General features: G+C 42.0%; 1 protein-coding gene across 2 annotated transcripts in view; it reads left to right on the top strand.

Annotated features, from left to right (window-relative positions):
- Positions 1-12,514, top strand: part of cemip2 (cell migration inducing hyaluronidase 2) — a 75,521-nt gene that overhangs the window by 15,250 nt on the left and 47,757 nt on the right. For both annotated transcript variants that reach the window (XM_020489629.2, XM_020489628.2), the window contains exons 5-8: positions 2,507-2,676; positions 5,112-5,300; positions 6,362-6,531; positions 10,099-10,308. In XM_020489629.2, coding sequence (XP_020345218.1) covers positions 2,507-2,676; positions 5,112-5,300; positions 6,362-6,531; positions 10,099-10,308 — 739 coding nt within the window. The remainder of the gene's footprint in view (positions 1-2,506; positions 2,677-5,111; positions 5,301-6,361; positions 6,532-10,098; positions 10,309-12,514) is intronic.

Genomic DNA, 12,514 nt, shown 5'->3' with positions numbered 1-12,514 from the left:
TTTTTTAAACAGCTTGGAAAATTCCAGAAAATGATGTCATGGCTTTAGAAGCTTCTGATGGGCCAATTGACATAATTTGAGTCAATTGGAAGTGTACCTGTAGATGTATTTCAAGGCCTACCTTCATACTCAGTGCCTCTTCGCTTGACATCATGGAAAAATCCAAATAAATCAGAAAAGACCTCAGAAAAACAATTGTAGACCTCCACAAGTCTGGTTCATCCTTTGGGGCAATTTTCAAACGCCTGAAGGTACCACGTTCATCTGTACAAATAATAGTACTCAAGTATAAACACCATGGGAAAAATAGAACTGTTTGGCCATCGTTATGTTTGGAGGAAAAATGGGTAGGCTTTCAAGCCAAAGAACACCATCCCAACTGTGAAGCACAGGGATGGCAGCATCATGTTGTGGGGGTTCTTTGCTGCAGGAGGAACTGGTGCACTTCACAAAATAGATAGCATAATGAAGCAGGAAATGTTTGGATATATTAAAGCAACATCTCAATACAAGTTAAAGCTTGATCGCAAATGGGTCTTCCAAATGGACAATGACCCCAAGCATACTTCCAAAGTTGTGGCAAAATGGCTTAAGGACAACAAAGTCAAGGTATTGGAGTGGCCATCACAAAGCCCTGACCTCAATCCTATAGAACATTTGTGGGCAGAACTGAAAAAGCATGTGCGAGCAAGGAGGTCTACAAACCTGACTCAGTTACACCAGCTCTGTCGGGAGGAATGGGCCAAAATTCACCCAACTTATTGTGGGAACCGTGTGGAAGCCAAATACCTTTAAACTTAGTTTTTTTTACAATTACTGACATTTAATTCTAGTAAGAATTCCCAAAACGTTTGACCCAAGTTAAACAATGGAAAGGTAATGCTACCAAATACTAATTGAGTATATGTAAACTTCTGACCCACTGGGAATGTGATGAAAGAAATAAAAGCTGAAATAAATCACTCTCTCTACTATTATTCTGACATTTCACATTCTTAAAATAAAGTGGTGATCCTAACTGACCTAAGGCAGGGAATTTTTACTAGGATTAAATGTCAGCAATTGTAAAAAACAAAGTTTTTAAATGTATTTGGCTAAGGTGTATGTAAACCTCTGACTTCAACTGTATGTATATATTTACCCTCAACTTCATCCTCATCAGTCAGTAGTTTTGTTTTGTCAATTTTAGTGTGTTCAGGTGTGTTGGACACACCTAGTAATTGGCCACACCTTAATTGTTTTTTTGTGTCTTGAAAGGTGGTCTGTTTCAACAGTGGGAAAAAAATGCTTGGAAGAGGTGAAGCCAATTGTATTATTTAAATGGTCATTCCGACGTCTTTATTGACCTTACAGCATTTACTGCGATGCGGCCTTTTCAGAAGTTAGGGCATTCGTACCTCTTGTGCTTCGCAGAGCTGTTGTCAAGGAAGTGAGTTTGTGTTTATTCAGGACGTACCGCTTCCACCTACCGTCAAGGCGGAGCTATATGGAGCCCATCGCATTGTTAAAAAATTTGGGAGGCACACGGCGATGCGGTACAGAGCTTGATTTGGCGTTCGGAGGCTTTGCAATTGCATCACACCCTCTGTACGGAGCCTCCGGATCACATTGCCAGATCAAGTATAAATATGCTTGTAGTGATGCTATTTGCTCTGCATAAAATATTTTTGTTGCTTTAATAACCTTTTTGCGTGGTCTGTATTTTAACCTCTTTCAACCCATCTGTTTGATAGCATAATACATGTTGATTGAATTTTGACCATTTGTATCAGTCCAGTGATTCTTTTAACCTCTAGATGTGCACAGGGTGAGGCCAGCTCTGTCACACTGGGCTTGGACACACTTTTTAAACGCGTTCTTCTCTTTTTGGTTGTGTCAAAAGCTAAAGATGGGGCATTCGTAAAGAGGCTTCCTCCTTAGCGAAATGGGTCTCTAACACTATACTTGAAGCATGCTGGTATAATACATTATGATGCAGTTTTGCGTTGTAAGATTTGTCAAGAGTATGTATAACCCTCTTATAATTTCTTATAGTCAGTCATCCTTATAATTTTATGTATGGAGAGACATAGCATAACAATAAACCTTGTTATAAGACAATACAAAGGCTCAAGCCATAGTATTATACTCTCTCTCTCTCGTGTCTCTCTGTCTATCTCTCTCGTCTCTCTCTCGTCTCTCTCTCTCCTCTCTCTCTCTTGTGTCTCTCTGTCTATCTCTCTCGTGTCTCTCTCTCTCGTCTCTCTCTCCTCTCTCTGTGTCTCTCTGTCTATCTCTCTTGTGTCTCTCTGTCTATCTCTCTTGTGTCTCTCTGTCTCTCTCTCTCGTGTCTCTCATGTCACTCTCTCTCGCCTCTCTCTCTTGTGTGTCTCTCTCTCTCTGTCTTTCTCTCGTGTCTGTCTCTCTCTCATCTCCCTCTCTCTCGTGTGTCTCTCTCTCTCTCGTCTCTCATGTCTCTCGTGTCTCTCTCTCGTCTCTCATGTCTCTCTCGTGTCTCTGTCCATAGGCAGGCCTGGGCCTTGGTATCTGTGATTGGTGGAGGGAACGGCTCGTGTTCAGAAGCCGTGCGGGAACATGAGAACCATGACACAGGAGGGAAGGCGCTGGCCCAGCAGAACTTCACCACTGTGGACGGGGTCGGCTTCTCTGTCACAGCCTACAGCGAATGGAAGAACGGTGCGTCATAAGCAGTTCGGCTCACACTTTTTAAAGCCTGCTGGTATAATGGTTTATAACTTCTTACAAGCATGTATGAGCCTCACTGCCTGGTATGGCAACTGCTCGACCTCCAACCTCCTCCGGCACTACAGAGGGTAGTGCGAACAGCCCAGTTCATCACTGGGTCCAAGCTTCTTGCCATCCAGGACCTCTATACCAGGCGGTGTCAGAGGAAGGCCCTAAAAATGGGCAAAGACTCCAGCCACCCTAGTCATAGATGTGCTCTCTTCTACTGCACGGCAAGCGGTACTGGACCGCCAAGTCTAGGTCCAAGAGGCTTCTAAACAGCTTCTACCCCCAAGGCTAAAGACACCTTAACAGCTAATCAAATGGCTACCCACACTATTTGTATTGACCCCTCCCAACACGTTTTTACACTGCTTTTACGCTCTGTTTATTATCTATGCATAGTTACTTTACCTCTACCTACATGTACATATTACCTCAATTACCTTTATCTAACCTGTGCCTATATTTAGATATTTAAAAAAAAAAAACATTTTTTTACTTCAGTTTCTTTTAGTAAATATACTAACAACTGCATTGTTAGATATGGGCTTGTAAATAAGTATTTCACCTGTTGTATTCGACGCATGTGACAAATAAAATTATATTTTTAACATTTTTTATTTGAAAATCATGAGGGCGTTAATATGGAGTTGGTCCCCCTTTGCTGCTATAACAGCCTCCACCCTTCTGAAAAGGCCTTCCACTACTTGGAACATGGCTGCAAGTGCTTTAGTGAGGTCGGGCATTGATGTTGGGCGATTAGGCCTGGCTTGCAGTCATCCTAAAGGTGTTCGACGGGGATGTGGCCAGGGCTATGTACAGACTAGTGAAGTTCTTCCACACAGATCTCGACAACCATTTCTGTATGGACCTCGCTTTTTGCACATGGGCATTTTCAGGCTGAAACAAGAAAGGGCCTTCCCCAAACTGTTGCCACAAAGTTGGAAGCACAGAATCATCTATAATGCCATTGTATGCTGTAGCGTTAAGATTTTCCTTCACTGGAATTAATGGGCCTAGCCCGAACCATGAAAAACAGCCCAAGACTATTATTCCTCCTCAACCAAACTTTACACCGGTCTATATAAGATTCCACAGTTGACGGTGCATGTCAGAGCGAAAATCAAGCAATGAGGTCGAAGAAATTAGAGTGTAGAGCCCCAAGACAGAACTGTCGAGGCACAGATCTGGCGAAGAGTACCAAAATATTTCTGCAGCGTTGAAGGTCCCCAAGAACACAGTGGCCTCCATCATTCTTAAATGGAAGAAGTTAGGAACCAAGAACTCATTCTAGAGCTGGTTGCCCGGCCAAACTGAGCAATCGGGGGGAGAAGTCCCTTGATCAGGGAGGTGACCAAGAACCTGATGGTCACTTTGCCAGAGCTCCAGAATTCCTCTGTGGAGATGGAGAAACCTTCCAGAAGGACAACCATCTCTGCAGCACTCCACCAATCAGGCCTTTATGGTAGAGTGGCTAGACAGAAGCCTCAGTAAAAGGCACATGACAGCCTGCTTGGGGTTTGCCAAAAGGCACCTAAAGACCATCAGAAACAAGATTCTCTGGTCTGATGAAACCAAGATTCAACTCTTTGGCCTGAAGGCCAAGTGTCATGTCTGGAGAAAACCTGGCACCATCCCTACGGTGAAGCAAGGTGGTGGCAGCATTATGCTGTTGGGGGGGGGGGGGGTTCAGCAGCAGGGACTGGGAGACCAGTCAGGATCGAGGGAAAGCTGACTGGAGCAAAGTACAGAGAGATCCTTGATGAACGCCCCAGTCTCAGGTCCTGAGCAGGTTAAGGTTCACCTTCCAACAGGACAATAACCCTAAGCACACAGCCAAGACAACACAAGAGTGGCTTTGGGACAAGTCTCGCAATGTCCTTGTGGCCCAGCCAGAGTCCGGACTTGAACCCGAGCGAACATCTCTGGGGAGACCAGAAAATAGCTGTGCAGCGATGCTCACCATCTAACCTGACAGAGCTTGAGAGGATCTGCAGAGAAGAATGGGAGGAACCCAAATACAGGTGTGCCAAGCTTGTAGCGTCATAAGGAGACTCAAGGCTGTAATCGCTGCCAAAGGTGCTTCAACAAAGTACTGAGTAAAGGGTCTGAATACTTATGTAAATGTGATATTTTTGTTTTTTTATCTTTAATAAATTAGCAAACATTTCAATGTAGATTGATGAGGGGAAGTTTAGAATAAGGCTGTAATGTAACAAAATGTGGAAAAAGTCAAGGTGTCTGAATACTTTCCGAAGGCACTTTTTTGATTTAATTATGACTTTTCGTGACTCTAGATCCTGTTCCCGCCATTAGTTCTTTGATATGCAGTAGAAAACCGCTTATGCAACGGATCTTATACCACCTATTCTTTGGTCTTCCAGGTTTTCCCATATCTGGCTTCCAGGTTGATGCTGTGGACCAGGTTGTCCTGAACCTGCAAGATGATGTACGCACTTGGCAACCTGGGAACCAGGTTGTGGTTGCCAGTACTGACTACTCCATGCATCAGGCAGAGGAGTTCACCCTCCTCCCATGCCCGAGCTGCACCAGCAGACAGGTCAGAGTTCAAGGTGAGCGAAAACGAAAGGGGTGTTTGTACATTCATGGGCGCTTTCATGAATGCTCATATTGAGTATTACTGCTGTGATTTATAATTTTTTTAGATGTAGGATCTTAATTTGAGCAGGTTTGCTTCAGCAGGAAAATAATCCTGCAGCAACAGGAAATGTGAATTATTATGTGGACGTTTTTCTAGTAGTTGATAAAAAAAATTGTAAGGGAAAGTCAAGTCTGGAAATTACAAACGTCAGCCTTTTTAAACCTCAACTACGCTACAAGTTCAAAATGTCCTGTATTGCAGGAAAGTTTTTCTGTAACACTGTGTGATCAAATTAAGAGCCAACATCTGTATGATTATAAAAATAAGAATCATGATTTATTTCTATATTCTGAGCATTGGTTTTTCATTTCACATCTTCTATATATGGCCCTTGGGAAAAGACAGGGACAGTACTTTTTTCCATCAGGGGATGGTGCTGCTCAATTATATATTTCACTCCCTCCTTCCTTCCTTCCCCCTGTTTTCTGCTGTGTGTGTGTGAGGATGCCAGTCCTGTTTATAAACTCTCCATGGTGTCACAAGCCCAGCGAGCAAAACTGGTTGCAATTACGCCATGGTCAGATTGTATATCGTAGAATTGAATTAGTGTTTTTAGCAATAGCAACCAGAAAAAAATGTCCTCCTCAGGTTTTGTTACCAGAGAACCAGTTTCCAGCATGTGTTTGTGTGTGGGTGTGGTGTGTGTATGCACACAAATGAGGTTGGCACTGGCAGCAGTTGGCTGCTCATATTGGGAGACAATAATGGCAAACCGACAGTCTCAACAGTTTGTCTTCATGTTTAGAAGGAGAGGTGCAGAAGTTTGGGATTAAAGTCACTCTCCCGGCCCAATTAAATATGCAGGCCTACTGTATCATGGCAATCATATATTTGGCTGACTGTTGTTAATATGAACACCGTAGACATATATTTAAGTGTTTACATACAGCAAATAATTGTTGCTTTTAATGATATGACACTGGTACATGCTATAAAAAAAGTATGTGTTTTCTTCACCCACCGCCCCCCCAGGGAGGCCCCAGTTTGGCCATGTGGGGGAGATTGTGGACGGGGTGGACATGCGGGCAGAGGTAGCAATGCTCAGCAGGAACATACTCATCTATGGGGAGATGGAAAACGCCTGCTATGGAAACAACTGGTGCCAGTTCTTTGGCCACGACACGTACGGCGGACACATTAAGGTGTGTGTCTGAGTGCTTATGTACCTGTGTGTAACTGTGAGTATAGGGTCTGTGTTGAATCTTCGGCCTGCCTGCCCTGTGCATTTCAGCCGGAGTTTATCTGCTTATTTAATGCCATTCAGTCTTGTGTAATCATGTTGAAACTTCCCATATTGCTGTGGCAGAGGGTCATTGGAGCATACAGCAGGCACTGATGAGTGAGGCCATTCTGCATTCACACATGATCTGCCACAGCAGGGAGATGTTGATTCGGCACCAAATGGAATAAAACAGACTGAAACAGGGAGGGACTGTTTCAGTCTGTTTTCATTTCTGGTTGCAATTATAATTTTTTGGTTTTCCGTTGTATGCCCTAATGAACACAACCCACGCACCACTCAGAGAGAGCCCTGGAGAACAACTCTCCCTACTCTTAATGTTTTGTGTTTAGTATTGTACTCTTTATTTCATCCAACCCCCCCGGGCTGAACACTAACACAACTCAGACTGACGTATACACTTCCTGATTCATACACTCCTCCCTCACACACATAATCTTTGTCCATGTTGCATCAGCAAAATATTTGCCCTGTATAATGTGTTACGTACATTATTTTTTCTGATGAATACATACAGTTGAAGTCAGAGGTTTACATAAGTTTACATATAGCCAAATACATTTAAACTCAGTTTTTCACAATTCCTGACATTTAATCCTAGTAAAATGTCCCTGTCTTAGGTCAGTTAGGATCACCACTTTATTTTAAGAATTATTTATTTCAGCTTTTATTTCCTTCATCACATTCCCAGTGGGTCAGAAGTTTACATATACTCAATTAGTATTTGGTAGCATTACCTTTCAATTGTTTAACTTGGGTCAAATGTTTCGGGGAGCCTTCCACAAGCTTCCCACAATAAGTTGGGTGAATTTCTTCCTGACAGAGCTGGTGTAACTGAGTCAGGTTTGCAGGCCTCCTTGCTCGCACACACTTTTTCAGTTCTGCCCAAAACATTTCTATAGCATGGAGGTCAGGGCTTTGTGATGGCCATTCCAATACCTTGACTTTGTTGTCCTTAAGCCATTTTGCCACAACTTTGAAAGTATGCGTGGGGTCATTGTCCATTTGGAAGACCCATTTGCGACCAAGCTTTAACTTCCTGACTGATGTCTTTAGATGTTGCTTCAAAATATCCACATCATTTTCCTTTCTCATGTTACCATCTATTTTGTGAAGTGCACCAGTCCTTCCTGCAGCAAAGCACCCCCACAACATGATGCTGCCACCCTCCTGCTTGACGGTTGGGATGGTGTTCTTCAGCTTGCAAGCATCCCCCTTTTTCCTCCAAACATAACAATGGTCAATATGGCTAAACAGTTCTATTTTTGTTTTATCAGACCAGAGGATATTTCTCCAAAAGTACTATCTGTGTCCCCATGCACGGTTGCAAACCGTAGTCTGGCTTTTTTATGGTGGTTTTGGAGCAGTGGCTTCTTCCTTGCTGAGTGGCCTTTCAAGTTATGTCGATATAGGACTCATTTTACTGTGGATATGGATACTTTTGTACCTGTTTCCTCCAGCATCTTCACAAGGTCCTTTGCTGTTGTTCCGGGATTGATTAGCACTTTTCGCACCAAAGTACGTTCATCTCTAGGAGACAGAACACGCCTTTCTGAGGTCTTGGCTGATTTCTTTTGATTTTCCCATGATGTCAAGCAAAAAGGCACCGAGTTTGAAGGTAGGCATTGAAATACACCCACAGGTATTCCTCCAATTGACTCGAATGATGTAATTTAGCCTATCAGAAGCTTCTAAAGCCATGACATAATTTTCTGGAATTTTCCAAGCTGCTTAAAGGCACAGTCAACTTAGTGTATGTAAACATCTGACCCACTAGAATTGTGATACAGTGAGTTACAAGTTAAATAATCTGTCTGTAAACAATTGTTGGAAAAATTGCTTGTGTCATGCACAAAGTAGATGTCCTAACTGACTTTCCAAAACTATAGTTTGTTAACAATACATTTGTGGAGTGGTTAAAAAAAAACAGTTTTAATGACTCCAAACTAAGTGTATGTAAACTTCCGACTTCAACTGTAATAACATGCATGTTTTTCCATTCTTCAACAGATGTCAATTGTAACTGTAAAATATCAATCAATAGATAAATACTATCATAATAGTACCAGTCAAAGGTTTGGACACACCTACTCATTCCAGTTTTTATTTTATTTTAATTTTTTTACTATTTTCTAAATTGAGGTAGTCACCTGGAATCCATTTCAATTAACAGGTGTGCCTTGTTAACTAGTAGAATTTCTTTCCTTAATGCAATTGTGTTGTGACAAGGTAGGGGTGGTATACAGAAGATAGCCCTGTTTGGTAAAAGACCAAGTCCATATTATGGCGAGAACAGCTCTAATAAGTAAAGAGAAACGACAGTCCATAATTACTTTAAGACATGAAGGTCAGTCAATCCGGAACATTTCAAGAACTTTGAAAGTTTCTTCAAGTGCAGTCGCAAAAACCATCAAGTGCTATGATGAAACTGGCTCTCATGAGGACCGCCACAGAAATTGAAGAGCCAGAGTTACCTCTGCTGCAGAGGATAAGTTCATTAGAGTTACCAGCCTCAGAAATTGCAGTCCAAATAAATGCTTCACAGAGTTCAAGTAACATACATATCTCAACATCAACTGTTCAGAGGAGACTGCATGAATCAGGCCTTCATGGTCGAATTGCTGCAAAGAAAACACTACTAAAGGACACCAATAAAAAGAGACTTGCTTGGGCTAAGAAACACGAGCAATGGACAATTTACCAGTGATAATCTAAATGTCCAAATTTGTGAGATGTGAGATTTTTGGTTCCAACAGCCGTGTCTTTGTGAGATGCTGAGTAGTTGAATGGATGATCTCTGGATATGTGGTTCCCACCGTGAAGCATGGAGGAGGAGGTGTGATGGTGTGGGGGTGCTTTGCTGGTGACACTGTCAGTGATTTATTTAGAATTCAAGGCACACTTAACCAGCATGGCTACCACAGCATTCTGCGGTCATACCCCTTCCCATCTGGTTTGCGCTTAGTGGGACTATCATTTGTTTTTCAACAGGACAATGACCCAAAACACACCTCCAGGCTTTTTATGGGCTATTTGACCAAGGAGAGTGATGGAGTGCTGCATCAGATGACCTGGCCTCCACAATCACCCGACCTCAACCCAATTGAGATGGTTTGGGATGAATTGGACCACAGAGTAAAGGAAAAGCAGCCAACAAGTGCTCAGCATGTGTGGAAACTCCTTCAAGACTGTTGGAAAGGCATTCCAGGTTAAGCTGTTTGAGAGAATGCCAAGAGTGTGAAAAGGGTGGCTACTTTGAAGAATCTAAAATATAAAAACGTACTTTTTTAGTTCCATATGTGGCATTTCATAGTTTTGATGTCTTCTATTATTCTACAATTTTGAAAATAGTATATATAAGAAAAACCCTTGAATTGGTAGGTGTGTCCAAACTTGTGTTTGTAAACATAATATGATACACAGAGAAATGTACTCTTCGCGCTCTCTCCTCTATCCCATTTCTCCTCAGATATTTGGGAATTTTACCTCGGTGCACCTGTCCCACGTGGAGTTGAGGAACATGGGGCAGCAGAAGAAGGGCCGCTACCCAGTCCACTTCCACCGCTGTGGGGACGTGGACCGACGAGGGGGCTACCGGGAACCAACCTACGTGGACGGCCTATCCATCCACCACTCCTTCTCCCGCTGCATTACCATCCACGCCACCAACGGCCTGCTGGTCAGTGTGTGTGCACGTACACTACTGTTCAAAAGTTTGGGGTCACTTAGAAATGTCCTTGTTTTTTAAATAAAAGCACTTTTTTGGGGGTCAATTTTACAATGGCATCAAATTGATCCAAAATACAATGTAGACATTGTTAATGTAATCATTTTAAAAAGGCTAATTGATCATTATAAATCCCTTTTGCAATTATGTTAGCACAGCTGAAAACTGTTGTGCTGATTAAAGAAGCAATACAACTGGCCTTCTTTGGACTAGTTGAGTATCTGGAGCATCAGCATTTGTGGGTTCGATTACACGCACAAAATGGCCAGAAACAAATAACTGAAACTGGCTAATAAAAATAAAATATTATGATGGGCAAAAGAACACAGACGCTAAACAGAGGAACTCTGCCTAGAAGGTCAGCGTCCCGGAGTCGCCTCTTCACTGTTGACGTTGAGACTGGTGTTTTGCGGGTACTATTTAATGAAGAAGAAGCCCAGTTTTATTGCTTCTTTAATAAGCACAGCAGTTTTCAGCTGTGCTAACATAATCGCAAAAAGGATTTCTAATGATCAATTAGCCTTTTAAAATGATAAAATTAGCTAACACAATGTGCCATTTGAACACAGGAGTGATGGTTGCTGATAATGGGCCTCTGTACACCTATGTAGATATTCCATAAAAAATCTGCAGTTCCCAGCTACGTTAGTCATTTACAACATTAACCATGTCTACACTGTATTTCTGATCAATTTGATGTTATTTTAATGGACAAAAAATTTGCTTTTCTTTTAAAAACAAGGGTTTTTCTAAGGGACCCCAAACTTTTGAACGGTAGTGTATTATAATAATAATAATACATAGGATTTTTATAGTGCTTTTCTAAAATCCGAAGACTGTGTGTGTGTTTTAGGGATGGGCACAGTTATTTGAATATCTGAACGGACGTTAGTATGCAATTACTTGGGAGAGTATTCATTGTTTTCAATAGCCTAGGCCTAGTTTTATGACTTTTTTTATGAGTGCACCCCATAAAGACACACCGGTAGCCTACACACGTTTCACATGTGAAGCTTGTTGTTATGTCGGTCAATCAAAATGGCGCTACATTGAGGCTCCATGTGTAACAAGTAAAGTGGGAGATTTCTAATCAATGCAGAGCTGAATTAAAATGACGGAATTAAATTGACTAAATGAAGAGTAGGCTACAATGGTCAACCAACAAGGTAGGCTGTTTCATATGAATGGAGTTGTTTTAGACAAGGACTGGTAGCGCAGCAAAATAGCCTCAATTAGCATTTCTACATTAGCCAGCTAACTTAGCTGGCACAGCTCTCCCGCTGTGTCTCTCTGTCTCTCCCCCTCTGTGTGTGTGTCTCTCTCTGTCTCCGTCTCTCTGTCTGTCCCTCTGTCTGTCTCTCTCTCTCAGTCTATCTCTCTCTGTCTCAGTCTGTCTATGTGTCTCTTCTCTCTTTCTGGCTTTTACTCCTCTCGTGTTTGTCTGTGCCACTCACACACAGACACATACTTTTTTCACATAGGATTTATAGAATCTTGCCTGTAAAACATTGTGGGCAATGTTTATATGACCCCCTTACAAGCAGGCCCATTTTACCACATTCTTTACCACATTCCTGCATATGCGTTTTATCCCTTCCGTGCACATGCCGGTGATGAGTGTTAGCAGTGATGTGCAGATGTGGTTTGTCTTCTATTTGAATTAATCCATTGAATTTAAACCTTCAAAAATGAATATATTATTAATTAGTTTAGGCAGGTCCTAAGAAACACATTTTATTATATTTTCAAATGAACATAATAACTTGTTTTGAGTTTAATTAGGTCTATGTCACAGGTCTGTGCAGCCTGCAGCATCCAAATGAAATCAATAGTTTGGTCTTGTCTGTTTTAATGAACAAAATAACAATGTTCCCTCCAATTTTTGGGGGGCACTGAGCAAATGTTAAGTCTTGTGAGTGGAAACTTGAACGGTGTGAGAATTTTGTGCAATTTCCGGGGAGCGTTTACAGTGGACACTGAGGCTGTACCCTTACAATTTTAGACAGTAGCCAATAGGATATTGTGGTTATTTGAGCATAATGGAGGCCTACCAACAATACCAATGGAGCGAATCCCAGAACATTTCCACATAGAGATAGCTTTTGATATCTATGATATAGCCTACATGTGGTGTTCAAATGCAGGCCTACATTGCATG

The sequence above is a fragment of the Oncorhynchus kisutch genome, linkage group LG8, assembly GCF_002021735.2.
Source record: "Oncorhynchus kisutch isolate 150728-3 linkage group LG8, Okis_V2, whole genome shotgun sequence".
Classification (NCBI taxonomy): domain Eukaryota; kingdom Metazoa; phylum Chordata; class Actinopteri; order Salmoniformes; family Salmonidae; genus Oncorhynchus; species Oncorhynchus kisutch.
This window is presented reverse-complemented; position numbering and strand designations above follow the sequence as displayed.